Here is a 17,025-nt window from a genome sequence, read left to right as displayed (position 1 = left end):
TTCTTGCCCACCCCCACAGTCACCCTGCCTGCCCTAACCCCACAGTACAGTCACCCCACAGTAACACCCCACAGTCACCCTCACCCCCACCCCACAGTACCCCTGCCCCCACAGTCCTTGCCCCCACAGTCACTTCTTGTCACCCTAACACCCCCCACAGTCACTCACGTTCTGAGCATCTCACAAACATTCCACCATACAGAGAGACAGAGAGTTTCCGACCTTACAAACCTTCCCATGTATACAACAATACCCGAGTGCTCCCCCCACCTCTTCTTCCCTCCCTCCTTCGTCTCCTCTCTTTCACTTCATATTCAATCCTCTCTTCCTTATTCTTTCCCCTTCTGCCCCCTTCTTCCCTTCACCCTTTTCTTCCCTCATTTCTCCTTCCTTAACGCCTCCCTCCCTCATTGTCTCCCTCCTTACGTCTCCCTCCTCCCCTCCTTCCTTCCGTCCCCTGCCTCCTCCTTCACTCCTCCCTCCCTCCCCCTCCTTCACGTCTCCCTTCCTCCCCTCCCTCCTTCCTCCCTCCCTCCCTCCTCCCCTCCCTCCTCTCCTCCTCCTCCCTCCTCTCCCTCCCACCCCCCCCTCCTCGCCTTACAATAGGTAGTGACAAGTGTTCCAGCTGCACAAGTCTCTGCTGTGTGAGTATTGATCTGCCTCATAATGTACAAGAAAGGTGTCCCTCTCAAGGCCAAGACGTGATGACGGCGCCTACTGAAGAAATAATTATTCTTGAGAGAGAGAGAGAGAGAGAGAGAGAGAGAGAGAGAGAGAGAGAGAGAGTAAAATCTCGGAGCACGGGTAAAAACAGCTCGAAAACGTTTGAGTGGAGGACCGTGGTCGCCAGCCCTCAGATGTAACAACGGTACTTTGATTGATACCTAAAGTAGGTTAGGTTAGCGAGTCTTTACCTCCATCAACAGTAATTACCATGCAGGTGAGGTATGCTTACGCTGACTAACCTGACAGAATTTTCACTTTCTAAATGCAAGAGTAAGACGTTTCAACGTCCGAGAAACGTGACAACTTCATTATTCACACAGTTTAAGTCTTGGTTCTTGGAACTGGGAACTTAAGAAGCAATTATTCAGATTTTCCTTTTGGCCAGACTGTGGGACAGTCTTAACGTCAGGAGATTATAAGTAAAGTAGGATAACAGAAGCAATATTGTTTATCATTAGATAATGTAACACAAAGTGGCTGTGTTCAATTTTTTTTCAAGATAATTACCGTAATCACCTTCACTAATAACTAAGGTGACATACCTACTAGCTGTCCTGAAATGGTTATACTGTACGTCCATTGTCACGGAATCAACTGCGGGTAATAAAAGTGACAAACAATTAGTTGTATAGCATGTAGCATTACTTGTGTGGGTGGGTGTGTGTGGTTCAGACACACCTCTACCATCCATCCAGCTTAACGGTACTACCCTCTCTAATGCTACCTACTTTCGGAATCTCGGCTCCCACCTATCCACCACCGCAGACAGCGATGAAGAGATTCAGCATCGGATCAGATGTGCATCTCAAGCCTTTGGCAGACTCCGTACCCGTGTCATCAGCTGTAGGGAGCTGAAATTATCTACAAAGTTGCACGTATATCGCGCAGTGGTCCTCCCCACCCTGCTATATGGTAGCGAGACATGGGTCACATACAGGAGGCACCTCAAGGCACTTGAAAACTTTCACCAACGTAGTCTTCGTTTCATCCTCCGAGTTCGCTGGGAAGACAAGAGAACAAATGCCAGTATTCTTTCTGACACCAACTGCAGGAGCATCGAGGCTACCATTATCCATGAACAACTACGCTGGACTGGCCATGTTACCCGCTGGACGACAGTAGACTGCCAAAGCAGCTACTTTACAGTCCCCTAACGAATAGTAAACGTAACGCCGGCGGACAAAGCCGGAAAGACACTGCCACCGCCCCTCCCGCACTAGATGTAGCCCTCCACATGTGCATCAAATGTGAACGACTCTGCCGGTCCCGTATCGGCCTCTTCAGTCACCTTAAAACTCACCAATGAAGGTGACATCCCTAATAACTCATATCATTGTATCATAGCTGGATGATCGTCATACTCAGTTCCGAGTGACAGCAAAGTAGTAGTAGTGTGTGTGTGTTTTAACTGATCTCAAACTCACTCTTAATAATCCTATTAAAAAAATCGTTACCATTTTTCCTAAATCAGAAAACCTCAAGTTGGGAAAACAATTGGCGGACGAACCTTTCAGAAACTTGATCCCAAACAGTTAACACACAACTCGCGGAGAACTACCACAGCTCTCTCTCTTCCTTGCGCTCTATCCCATTTCCTTCTCTCCCTCTCTATCCTCCATCTCTCTCTCGATCGGTCCCTCCCCCCCCGCGCACACACACGCGCGCGAGCTCCTCCACCTGTCTCTTGTCTCTCAAAGTGTCACTCAATCTGGAGATGAACCTACCTGGCTGTCAACTAAGTGGTGACGTGACACTGGTGTAATAATAGCCCATACCTCTCTCTTTCCTCACACCTAGCCCTCTCTTTCCCCGCTATCTCTCCCCACTCTCCAAGTCCTCTCTCTCCTCACTCTCCAAACCTTTTCTCTCTCCTCTCCTAGCCCTCTTTCTTCCTCTATCTATCTACCCTCTCCTAGTCTTCTCTCTGTTCCCTCACCTTTCTAGTCCCCTTTCCGTTCATTTACCATCTCTCTCTCTCAGCTATCCAATACTTCTACGCCTTTCCCTCCCTCGTGTCCCACGCTCCTAACCCTCTGCCACTATCCTCCTCTCCTCCCCCCCCCCAAGAGAGGTCCCCCGTGCCACACCTCCTTGGCGCTTCCTGTAATATTGAAATTCTTGTTTTTTATCACACGGTTGCGTTCCTTACAAATCTTATTTCACTTGTTTATGTAGCGTGAGTATCAGGTATTTCAGGAAATACATAGGTTTTTGTTACTTGATAACATATATACATATTGTGTCAGAAAAAATGTAGATGCCTTGCCTTCCAGATTTATATATTGTATGATAAATGAACGAATTCAATCCAATATAAATAGTAATAAACAAGCCTGGTGAGATAGTCGTTGGTACACGTAAACAATGACCGCGGAGTCTCCCGTACAGCAGACGATGTGAACCAGAACATGGCAGATCACACATTGCCATAATTACGGTAAATAATTTATTTCTCCGCCTACAAATCACGGACAAACTTGAAATTACTGCCATCTGATCAGTGTTGATAGTGTTTTCACCCAGTTATTACCTTGTTCTTTCATGCCCTGCCCACTAACAAGTAATTAATGATCGAACGGGTTTCAATTTTATTACTCAGTATCATCCAAAGATCAACTGTGGAGGACATGAAGGAAGTATATAAACACATTGTGGTGCTAACTAATCTAGAGCCAACCTTCGTTTATGTTGTATAACTGAAGTGACTAAATATTGTACCATGTTGCTCAGGTCTTGTCTCTGTATGCTTCATATATTATTACTAACTAACAAGACAACAAACACCGCATTTAACTTTCTTATTCTCTGTTTCCTGTTAATACGGATATGTTTTATTCCACTAACCTAACCTAACTTAACCTAATACATGTGATAGTTAATAAACCTCGAGTTCATCAATTATATATTAATCTAAGCAACTCTTCTTCCCCACCAAACTTCCGAAAACACCATCAAGATTTTATTCCGGGACAATTTTAAGCTGACTACTTCTCTATACTGTGGGACCCACACCTGGAAATATATAATTTTATAATTATATATAAAAAATAACTAACATCGTTAAAACACGCAAATTTATAATGTAATCATACCCGATTTCATTTACCGTGTTTTGTAAAATTATTCCCCGTGAAATATGTGTTCCAATTTGTGTGAGATCATTTTATGTGATGAAGCTTTAAAACTACGGTGTTGTAGTTATGATTCACAGGGGAGAAAATTGATTAAATATTTATTTCTAACCCACAAAATCCTAAAAGTATCATTTATCGGAGCGCGAGGCAATGAGTCTAGCTGGACTCGGGAATATTGTTAATGCAAAATTCTTAATATTATATCCTGTCACGAACTGTTGTGTGAGGGACAAAGGTTAAGAAGCATTACTTGGAGGTCTTCGTCTATCAGGGAATGATAGAGATTGATGATGATGATTATGGTAATGATGATTATGATAATGATGAAAGTCGCCATCTATCAGTGACGGATACAGGTTGATAACGAGTCACAGGGGGTCAGTAATAGTAACGATAAATATCCCTTCAGTCCTCCTACCGGGGCGTTATACCAAACCTTCCTCTCTTAGGTTAGGTTAGGTTAGGTTAGGTTAGGTTAGGTTAGGTTAGGTCTGACTGGTTGATCTGTTAGGCCCGGTGTGTATTCCCAATGGTCAAGACGAGAACGACCTATCAACAGTTTAACTAAAGATATACAACGAAGCCATGAACTAACAAAACGTTGCGAACATACGAAAATAATGCGGCTGTAACGTGACCTCGACGGCAACTAGAGAGACACATTACGACAGCCCAGACAAACACTCATAACATTCTTACTACAGAGGAAAAAAAAAAAAGAGAAGATAAAAACTAAAATAAAACACACAGTTAAACATGTTCCCTACCAGCACATGAGGCAGACCTCCCTTGTTCATGACCAATGTGCAGTGTAAGGCTTTTTCCCACATTAGGCCCTCCTTCCTCCCGGGTCACAACTCATGATCATTACTCACACTGCACTGGATTGGCGAGGGTTCAAAATTTCATTGTGGTTTTTCTCTCTGCTGCGTGTATGAGAGAGAGAGAGAGAGAGAGTGTGTGTGTGTGTAGCACTATACAACAAGTGCCACTCATTCCTTCTCGTGACCTTCCGCCTCACAGCACATTCTCTCATCTCTCTCTACCTCGACTTTCCTCTGTCTAATTTCTTATTTCTTAATGCTTCCTTAAGTAACCATCACCTTATGGACCACTTTGCTATGGACCACTCACTATGGACCACTTTGGGACCACACCACCTCACTATGGACCACTTTACAGGACCACCTTGTACCACCATGGACCACCACCTCACTACCACTTTGTTATGGACCACCTCACTGTGGACCACTTTGTTATGGACCACCTCACTATGTACCACCTAACCATGGACCACTTTGCTATGGACCACCTCACTATGGACCACTTTGCTATGGACCACCTCACTATGGACCACTTTGTTATGGACCACCTCACTATGTACCACCTAACCATGGACCACTTTGCTATGGACCACCTCACTATGGACCACTTTGTTATGGACCACCTCACTATGTACCCCAACCATGGACCACTTTGCTATGGACCACCTCACCATGGATCACTTTGCTGTGGACCACCTCACCCACTTTGCTATGGACCACCACTATGTACCACCTAACCATGGACCACTATGGACCACCTCACTATGGACCACTCCACCTCACTATGCCACCTGGACCACTTGCTATGGACCACCTCACTATGGACCACTTTGCTATGGACCACCTCACTATGGACCACTTTGCTATGGACCACCTCACTGTGGGACCACTTTGCTATGGACCACCTCACCATGGACCACTTTACTATGGACCACCTAGCATGGACCACCTCACCATGGACCACTTTGCTATGGACCACCTCTACTATGGACCACCTCACTTTTGGACCACTTTGTTGTGGACCACTCACTATGGACCTCTTTGTTATGGACCACCTCACCATGGATCACTTTATGGACCAGGACCACCTCCACTATGGACCACTTCTGTGACCACCTCACTATGGACTGTTATGGACCACCTCACCATGGACCACTTTGCTATGGACCACCTCACTATGGACCACTTTGCTGTGGACCACCTCACCCACTGGACCACCTCACTATGGACTCACTCACCATGGACCACTTTGCTGGGACCACCTCACTGGGACCACTTTTGCTGTGGACCACCTCACTATGGACCTCTTTGTTATGGACCACCTCACCATGGACGGTTTATACCACCCTCACTATGGACCACTTTGCTATGGACCACTTTGCTGTGGACCACTTTGTTGTACCACCTCACCATGGACCACTTTGCTATGGACCACCTCACTATGGACCACTTTGCTATGGACCACCTCACTTTTGGACCACTTTGTTATGGACCACCTCACTTTGGGACCACTTTGGGACCACTCACCACCACTCCCACCTGGACACTTTGTTATGGACCAGCTTGTTATGGACCACCTCACTATGGACCACTTTGCTGTGGACCACCTCACTGTGGACCACTTTGTTATGGACCACCTCACCATGGACCACTTTGCTATGGACCACCTCACTATGGACCACTTTGTTATGGACCACCTCACTATGGACCACTTTGTTATGGACACCACCATGGACCACTTTTATGGACCACCTCACCATGGACCAATTTGCTATGGACCACCTCACCATGGACCACTTTGCTATGGACCACCTCACCATGGACCAATTTGCTATGGACCACCTCACCATGGACCACTTTGCTATGGATGGACCACCCACCTCACTATGGGCCACATCGCATGGACCACTTTGCTTACCACCTCACTATGGACCACTTTGTTATGGACCACCTCTCCATGGGACCACCTCACTGTGCCATGGACCACTATCCACATGCCATGACCACTTTGCTATGGACCACCTCACTATGGACCACTTTGCTATGGACCACCTCTTACTATGGACCACCTCACTATGGGACCACATCGCCATGGACCACTTTGCTATGGACCACCTCACTATGGACCACTTTGTTATGGACCACCTCACTATGGACCACTTTGTTATGGACCACCTCACTATGGACCACTTTGTTATGGACCACCTCACTATGGACCACTTTGCTATGGACCACCTCACTATGGACCACTTTGTTATGGACCACCTCACTATGGACCACCTCACGATGATAATATCACACAGACCATCTACACTGATGGATCTCTTAACACCGCCTGTGGGAGGGCTGGAAGTGCTATTGTTGTGACTCAACCTGACGGTAATATAATTGAGAAAGGAGTTAGAATTAACAACTGGGCATCCACTCTACAAGCTGAATTTGTTGCCATACTCACAGCTATTAAATTCATTGAAACCACTGTTACGGACAGTCTCATCATCACTGACTCTCTATCCTCACTACTTACCCTTGGCACCCTCGACTCAGGTTGTCACGCTCTTGTCTCTGAAGCCAGACACAAATATGCGTGCCTTGTTGACCGGGGTGTCAAGGTCAAACTGTTGTGGATCCCCTCTCACATAGGCCTCATAAAACATGACAGAGTTGATGCCCTCGCCAAACTCGCGTCTAACAAAGACACCGTTGAATACAATTTGGGTCTGTCAAAAGAACCCTTAAAACTGTAATTAGGAAAGAACTTATTGATGAGTTTGACGCAAGTAGACAAGTGCAAACAGGCACTAGTCGATCCATAAGGTTACCATGATGAGATGTATCAAGTGAAACATGTATATGGAGCAAGTAACAAGATCCGCTAGATGCAAGATGTTGTAACCGCTAGATTAAGGTTAGGATAAGTACCTTTGGCAGTGTATTTCTCAAGCAGATGTAAACAAAACCGTGTAAGGGTGTGGCCACATATGTACACATATACCGATCTCGACTGTGTGAAGATAGGGCCTTTGAGGACAGGTCCAAGCACACTGTGTGTTAATGAAATGGCACAACACTTCATCTCCCCTATGGCAAGATAGCCTACATATTAAGATTGTATCCACTTTTTTGCACTTAGTAACTATATCAATTCTCATGTACAGAACCAAATACGCAATGTGCTTGAATACCTCTCACGTAAATGTGAATAACAAAGTGTGAGGCCAGACATACTGCCTCACACGCCTGTACTCACGCATTTGTGAATAAGTTACCCTTTATGTATAGAACTAAACAAATAATGTAAATGAAATACTGTGTAACATTCAGTGCCATAATAACCTGACAACCGGGGTTAATTATTATGACCCTTTGTAAACCCTACTCTGTAATCCTTTTGCGCTACCGCTCACAGGATGAGTGTGGGGTGCACAATAAAGTAGCCGCTGCAAGCGGCAAAATCAAAATCAAAATCAAATCACTATGGACCACATCACCATGGACCACCTCACTATGGACCACCTCACCATGGACCACCTCACTATGGACCACTTCACCATGGACCACCTCACTATGGACCACCTCACCATGGACCACCTCACTATGGACCACCTTGTAACAGCATCACTTGAAGTAATGTTTGTTTCCGAGTGTCTGACCGATTCTTCTTCTAATCCATCCCACCGCTGCCACCAGTGTGTTGGTCACACAATATATATACTGTATATATATATATATATATATATATATATATATATATATATATATATATATATATTAGTTCTTTAAATTAATAAGTGGCAGGGCTGAAGTAAACACTTTGTTGGTTTTCTTTTATTGTAGAAAATATAGTTTCACAGGTACTGAGTTCAGTTGAGAGTATATTGTACCTTCTCTTCTATACTAAGGGAAGTGTCTTAGTGTACTTATAGGAGAACACTTAAGTGAGGTGTTCACTGGGTAAGAAGTGATATGAGAGTCTCTCTCTCACACCAGGGAGAGAGGGTGGACAGGCCAGGGCCTCGAAAGGAAACGCGTCAGATGTGTTGTTGCTAAGATGTGCTGACCCAGCCTAACCTCGCTCCCTCCCTGGAGGAAATGTCAAATCACGACTTCATTCACACACATTGGTGAATGACCTGGTGAATAATTGGGTATTATACATTTGGGTAAATGTTTTATATAATACAAATGATGCTGTTACAACCTCACTGTGGACCACTTTGTTATGGACCACCTCACTGTGGACCACTTTGTTATGGACCACCTCACTGTGGAACACTTTGTTATGGACCACCTCACTGTGGACCACTTTGTTATGGACCACCTCACTGTGGACCAATTTGTTGTGGATGAAACATATGTAGAAAGCGAAAGTTGTGAATTGTTTGTTTATTTATGATTGACCTTAATAGTATTGTACTTAACCTCCCGAGTGCGAGTCCTGGGCTCAAGGTTACTCTCTCCATTAACTGACTGGCAACACTCAGGTCCTATGTCAACCTGATCCTGGGACCTCACGCTTCACCTGGGTCACATCCTATCAGATTATTATATCAAAACCCTGGTGGCGCGCCTCATACTGCTGACCTGACGAGGGAAAATAATGGCCTCCATCATCACACACACAACGGGAGAGAGAACATCAGATTAACCACTCTGTAATCCTTGACCTCTTCACTACACGAACACCATTTGTAATATATTATTTACTTAACGCCAGACGATGACATGTATTTTGTTTGTTATTCAAGAACTCATTATTTGTTACCTGTTAGGTCCTTTCATCCCTCATCGTTATGTACCCATGCTAGACACTCCACAGTTACCCCGTGTAGCTCTGTGCTTCTGATCAAGAGTAATAATCGATCAATAATTTTAGATCCAGTTATCACCGAGGTACTGGAACCAAACTCACACATCAGTCTTCGCTTAAGTTGGAAAATTTGCTTAAGAGAATTATCTGGGAGTATCGCCTTCAGAACAATGCAGATACGGCTCACATAATACCTTTCTCAGTACACAAGGAGGTCGTGGTATAATCGGCAGTGAACTCATTTGCACATCTAAGGAACCAACCTTCTATATAACGGACTTTCGTCGCCATATAGTCCGTTAAATATAGGTTTTACTGTATACTTGAACATTTACTGCCTGGGGGTTCAAACACATTAAGTTTTAGGACCGACAATTTACTGTAGGTTTATCCAGGAAACAAAGAACATTTATTTACGCCCTGGACATAATATTTATGGTAATCTGTACACTAGAATTAACTGCATTGTGTAGCCGATCCTTTATGATGAACATTATGTACGGGCCGAAATATTGTGTTCATGAAATTACTAAATATTCTGCAGTTGTCAATATTTTTGTTTCAGAAAATTACTGTCGCAACCCATCTGGGAGTTTGTTAACGAAGGGCGACCTACTGTGAGACTAACACGGAAATACTACGGTGCTAATAACTCCAGTAGCTCTTGTCATAACACTGTAAACACTTGTAAATTACATCCGAGTCCCACAAGTCATGGCCGCAGACACTAAAACACGCGGAAGTTGTCGAGACTTTTACAGGCAACACCTCCCCCCCATTTGCTGTGGAAACTTCGTAGGGTCGCGTCTATACAAAAACCGGTAATTTTACGTCGTTACTGGAGTCAGCCTCTCTTGTTAGGAGGTAAATTAACAGGAATCATTGAAAATCCATCTTAGTATCTTAGCCTCAATAACCCTGATGCATTGTTACATCTCCAGATCAATATGTGTTAATCTATCATATGGATTATAATCTCTCTTTGTGTTACAGTCCAAGTGAAACATTCAGATACGTTTTTATATCACCATTATTCTCCGGTACAATAAATATAACTTGACGTACGAATATTTTAGAATCAAGGAAATGTATCACAATCGTCAATAACGTTATCCAGTAAACAGCAACACAAAGTGCGAGAAAAGTTATGGAGTAAATTTCCATAACAAGAAAAAGTATTTAACACAGGAAACTAAAATAACAGAACAACGAGCCACAAGTTAACACAGGATGTCAGGTGTCACAAGTTATCAGAAAAACTTACGACTACAGGAAGGTAAGAGTTAGGCAGGAAAAAGACTGCGAGTGAGTTAGCACAAAAAGCTAACAGGTAAATGATGTAGGAAAGGTGAGTTGAAAGCTAATAGAGCCTGACAGTGGAGTAAAACGAGTCAAAAGCTAAGACAAAAAGCTAAGTGTGCTAAAGTGATTCAAAAGCTAAGAGATGGAGCTAGCAATGGGGTAAAGACAGTCAGAGAGAGGAGAATGCTAGTAGTGGAGTAGGAGATAAAAAACTAGCAGAAAAGCTAAAAGTGAGGGAATGGCAGAGAGAGAGAGAGAGAAGGGGGGAGGGGGGGGGAGATATGGAGGACGTCAATCAGAGAGGCGTCACGATAATGTTTATTTTCACGTAATTAAAGTCAGTCTCTCACATTAATATTCCCAGTAATTTAAATTGTCTACAACCCATAAATTTGTTACCGGAATATAAATTGCTTTAAAATCTTTGCCGCTATAATCATTCATTTGTAGTGTAAGAGTTTCATATCAGCAAAACTTTATATGAATGTAGTTTATTATAGGACATCATAATATGTACACAAATTAAACTATTAGAGAGGTTTCAGGAAGTCATTCGTCCTTTCATCAGGCTGTGAATGACTTCCTGAGTACATGTCACTCTCACCTCCCACATACTGTACAACATGGTGTTTATAGTCAGTTTTGAATTTATCTAATATTGGGAATGGAAAGAGCTATCTGTGGCAGCTGTCATGTTAAGTATAAGACAAGACTCAGGACAACATTAGATTTCTTAATATATTTCTCAAAGTAATTACTAATATAATACAAGATAACCATCCTCATAGCCGACCAAACAGGTTGACAGATCGTTAAAGTCTCTCTTCAGACTTCGTCCTTATTTATCCTCAAAATAAAATAAATAATGAAGGAATGTCATCAAGTTCCAGAGTCGTCATCCGCTACGGTCCTGTAAATGCTAATGATATCGTGAGGTATCCTAAAATGGTAATGTTCAAGGATTTGTAAAGGTTTGTAGGCGTCATAAAATCTTAATGGTGTGTGTGTGTGTGTGTGTTGACCTGTGGTGTAATGGTGAGCTTGCTTGCCTCGCAAGCGAGCGGACCCGGTTCGATCCCCGGGCAGAGCGAGACTACGGGCAAGTTTCTTTACGCCATTTGCCTCTGTCTACCCAGCAATAATTGGGAACCTGGAGGTTAATCAATTTGCGGATACTGTTCCGGGGTAATGATTCGCCAGTGCAGTTGTCGAGTTGTCCAGTCTTCTCGGACTATTCCTTGACACTGGGTCATGCAGCTCGTTAACCTAGGGTGTGGTTGTTGTGTTGGCGACAGCTTCTACACCTTAAACAAATTCACGCCAAAGTGGCTCCTTGGGCCGGCCATCCTCGTTACACGAGGGGCAACCATTATTTTTGTTAGTGTGTGTGTGTGTGTGTGTGTGTGTGCAGTGGCGTAGCTAGAGTGTGTGCCGCCCGGGGCGGCCCTTGAGTTTGCCCCCGTGCCACAAAAATACACATTGCACAGTGACTCACTCTTATATATATATATATATATATATATATATGTATATATATATATATATATATATATATATATATATATATATATATATATATATATATATATATATATATATATATATATATATATATATATACATATATTAAATAGTTTGTGTACCATTATAATATTACTGTACTTTCACATACTCAAATATAGTATGCTTTAAATACACACCAAACATACTTAAACTTTATAAGTAACAGTTAAACAAAAAGCAAAAACGACATATAGGATAGGGAAAAAAGTAAAAAAGTGTATAAAATTAGGACCATCTTCATTTCTGAAATGAAAACTACAACTTTCTACAAAGTAACTTTTCTTGTTTTTTTGTTGGCAAATTCTTCAATGACATTGTCAAAAACTATTTCATCTGTCAATTGTCGGCGGCAAGTTAATCCTCGTCGTGTCTGACCTAACACCTGACCCACACCACATGAGCTCACTGGCGTACTTGTTTGAAGTTGTTTCCTTAATCCTCAACAGGTTACAGGTTGTGTGTGTGGGGGGGGGCGCATAGCAAGGGTGTACGTAGCTCATGACGTGGCCGTGATGATGTGGGTCAGGTGTTAGGTCAGACACGACAAGGATTAACTTGCCGCCGATACAAAGGGATGGATTAACGTCTCCAGTAGCTGCAGATATGGGTGATGAGCAGACCCAAAAGTGCCGCCCCCCAAAAGTGCCGCCCGGGGCGGACCGCCGGTCCCCCACCCCCCAGCTACGCTAGTGTGTGTGTGTGTGTGTGTGTGTCCCAGCTGATGGCATCATTTATTGGGTTACTGTAATGATAAGTAAATATAACAGGTGACTATGACGCTCCATCTGAACAGTAACAGCACCTGATGACTGACGAGATAATATTTTCAATACGATTAAAAGAAATAGATTAAAACAAAATAATAATTGTCTAGATATAAAGAACAGGTGAAAGAAACAAATTCGGTGTCTTACCTACTGTATTGGACACCACTTTATCTAGTCATACAAGCAGTCATACAACCATACAAACTATAATACAGCCACACAAACAACCATACAGCCGCACAAACAACCATACAAACAATAATACAGCCGCACAAACAACCAAACAGCCGCACAAACAACCATACAGCCACACAAACAATCATACAAACAATTATTTTCACTGTTACGAGTGAGCGTTCCATCGTTGGTTGTCTTTTGTTTGTGACGTCATTTCTGCCGCGTCCGCTCGCTTTGTTTACTTTAGTATGGGCCCGGCAGTACAGAGTATCTCCTTTCTTATTGTACAATATGTTTCTAGTGGTATAACGTGTAAACCTTGCTCGACTTTTATAACACCAAGTAAAGTATTATTTGTGAAAGATTATTGTTAATCATATTTTGGAGTTCCACGGAAAAGAACTTACTTATTGATGATGTTTCGTGTGGTGGATAGACCCCGTTGTTCATCGTAGTTTCTAGACTATATAAGTCTTTACTTTTGTGTTCATTATTTTGTCACTCGATTGAGTCATTTATTTGATCAGATTTGACTTGTATTTGTTTATTTTTGTACATACCGATATATTTATTTTATTGATTATTTGTTAATATATTGTTATTAAAACTACTGCATGTATTTCAATATACCCCATAGTAATGAGGTTTTAATTTGGTGGGATCTATTCCTGGACCTATAGTACAAAGTGTAATTTGTGAATTTGTGATATTGTTACACCCTTAAGAGGCCCAAGGGTCGTAACATCACCATTAAATAAATACACTCCTACGATAACATCACCAGAAGCCCCATTATCAGCCAAGTCTCTGTCACAATAAACCTTTAATAGCATCTCAAGTTTCCACACCTGAGCATCGATCTTCGCTATATCATCCTGTACCTGTGAACCTGAACCTGGGCCTGCTGACTGTGTGAGCCTGGGCATGCTGACTGTGTGAGCCTGGGCCTGCTGACTGTGAGAGCCTGGGCCTGCTGACTGTGTGACTGCCTGGGCCTGCTGACTGTGTGAACCTGGGCCTGCTGACTGTGTGAACCTGGGCCTGCTGACTGTGTGAGCCTGGGCCTGCTGACTGTGTGAGCCTGGGCCTGCTGACTGTGTGAGCCTGGGCCTGCTGACTGTGTGAGCCTGGGCCTGCTGGCTGTGTGAGCCTGGGCCTGCTGACTGTGTGAGCCTGGGCCTGCTGCTGACTGTGTGAACCCTGGGCCTGCTGACTGTGTGAGCCTGGGCCTGCTGACTGTGTGAGCCTGGGCCTGCTGACTGTGTGAGCCTGGGCCTGCTGACTGTAATATTCATGACTACATACATTAAAACATTACGGTACTCATAATTTTTTTTGTGGATGCATTAAGTTACCCAAACCATCCGTCTTTCCCGACCTGACTGATTACGTTTAACGAACTTGTGGGATATTTTTTATTTAATTTTTTTATATACAGTTTAACACAGCCAATAGCCAGTACTTGGTCATATCGGTTCTCAAAGATCATAGGAAATGCAAAGCGGAACTATACGACTCAGCTCATAATTATCATTGTGTAGCGGATCCCTGGACAACCCGTGTTATTTATGGGGAAACTCGTAACCATTAAGAGTGATCATCTGACAAACGTGATGGTTATGTGGGTCTGTAAACAAGAAATATATCTATTTTATGGCGAGTTAAAAAATTTCCCTCTAGCGGCTCACCCAAACAACACATTGCGTTGGCTATGTCAGCTAGGACAAACCATATCAGTTTAAGATAGCTTTTAGGTTAGGTCAGTTTAAAGTAGGTTAAGTTACTTTAAGATAACTTAAATTAGTTAAAAGAAGATGAAGTTATTTTAAGTTAACTAAGGTTAGTTAAAGGTAGGTTCAGTTAGTTTAAGATGACTTAGGTTATATTTGGGAAGGTTATCAGAATGTCTAATGTTTCATCATTTGTATAAATAAACTAAAAGATTATAATTACTCTTGCTTACAATACTCCCAGCAGGTGTTGTTATTAAGCTCATAATCTACAGACAGACACATAGAAAACATCATCAGTATGTCTCCTCGAGTCTGGTGGTGGGGGATAATACGTGCAACAGTTCACAGAAACCAATAATGTGAAGTGGTTTCTACCTAAACACATCTGGCAAAGAGAAGACACGAAAGGATGGTTTTCACAGTCCGGTTCTCCAGAAATCAACGTGGCAAGTGTTATCACATAGCTGGTGTACAACAATGGTAGCCACAATCACATTCATCACTTGAAATACAACACAATTCTACTCTCAATGCAAAGCTCTACTAAACTCTCCGGGAATAGTGTGTGACTTCATTTTAGGACGAGGTGTTGATGGATGTATAGGGGGGAGGGGAGTCAGTCGATTTTAAGAGTGTACACATAGTTGGCTGGCTGGCTGGCTGGCTGGCTGGCTGGCTGGCTGGCTGGCTGGCTGGCTGGCTCATCACATTATATACAATTCGAAGGAAGGTGAAGGGAGAAGAGGCACGTACTGTAGGGGGGAGTTAATGGGTGTTGTGATGAGAGGGAATGATGGTGACGGAGAGGTGGTGGTGAGTGGATTGTGATGGTGACGGAGTAGTGGTGGTGGCTGAGGGCGCAGAGATGGTGGTGGAGGCTGTGGTGATGTGATGGTGGTGATGGTGGTGAGTGGATAGTGATGGTGACGGAGTAGTGGTGGTGGCTGAGGGCGCAGAGATGGTGGTGGAGGCTGTGGTGATGTGATGGTGGTGGTGATGATGGTGAGTGGATAGTGATGGTGACGGAGTAGTGGTGGTGGCTGAGGGCGCAGAGATGGTGGTGGAGGCTGTGGTGATGTGATGGTGGTGGTGATGGTGGTGAGTGGATAGTGATGGTGACGGAGTAGTGGTGGTGGCTGAGGGCGCAGAGATGGTGGTGGAGGCTGGTGGTGATGTGATGGTGGTGGTGGTGGTGGTGAGTGGATAGTGATGGTGACGGAGTAGTGGTGGTGGCTGAGGGGCGCAGAGATGGTGGTGGGCTGTGGTGATGTGATGGTGGTGGTGATGGTGGTGAGTGGATGGTGATGGTGACGGGTAGTGGTGGTGGCTGAGGCGCAGAGATGGTGGTGGAGGGGCTGGTGATGTGATGGTGGTGGTGATGGCGGTGATGGTGGTGAGTGGATAGTGATGGTGACGGGTAGTGGAGGTGGTGACTGGGGGCGCAGAGATGGTGGTGGAGGCTGTGGTGATGTGATGGTGGTGATGGTGGTGAGTGGATAGTGATGGTGACGGAGTAGTGGTGGTGGCTGAGGGCGCAGAGATGGTGGTGGAGGCTGTGGTGATGTGATGGTGGTGGTGATGATGGTGAGTGGATAGTGATGGTGACGGAGTAGTGGTGGTGGCTGAGGGCGCAGAGATGGTGGTGGAGGCTGTGGTGATGTGATGGTGGTTGGCTGAGGAAATTGTGATGGTGGAGGTGGTTGTTGTTGTTGTTGCACGAATGGCCGCCACTTCATTCGACTCTTCAAAGAACGAGACAACGAGTTTCTCCTTAAAGCTTCGAAGATAAAATATTAACCAGAAATGAATCATATAGACTTGGTATAAAACCTCCGAGCTTCAAAGAGTTATATGAAGCAGGAGTGAATCGTTTACGTGGGATTTAAAACTGGGAGTGTGATGGAGAGCCGCTCAGCAGACCACCAGATGAGACAGTCTACAGTACTATGGCTAGACTGAGGTGCTCTACATGAACGTTCACCAAAGTTC

At 44.0% G+C, this 17,025-nt stretch overlaps 1 protein-coding gene across 1 annotated transcript; it reads left to right on the top strand.

The window, feature by feature from the left end:
* The first annotated feature begins 5,423 nt into the window (after nucleotides 1–5,423).
* Nucleotides 5,424–6,687, top strand: LOC121864593. The gene is made up of 2 exons (XM_042363654.1): nucleotides 5,424–5,876; nucleotides 6,247–6,687. The coding sequence occupies exons 1-2, from the start codon at nucleotides 5,424–5,426 to the stop codon at nucleotides 6,685–6,687; spliced, it is 894 nt and encodes a 297-aa protein (XP_042219588.1).
* The last annotated feature ends 10,338 nt before the right edge of the window (nucleotides 6,688–17,025 follow it).

The sequence above is a fragment of the Homarus americanus genome, unplaced genomic scaffold, assembly GCF_018991925.1.
Source record: "Homarus americanus isolate GMGI-L3 unplaced genomic scaffold, GMGI_Hamer_2.0 scaffold25061, whole genome shotgun sequence".
In the NCBI taxonomy this organism is placed as follows: Eukaryota; Metazoa; Arthropoda; class Malacostraca; order Decapoda; family Nephropidae; genus Homarus; species Homarus americanus.
This window is presented reverse-complemented; position numbering and strand designations above follow the sequence as displayed.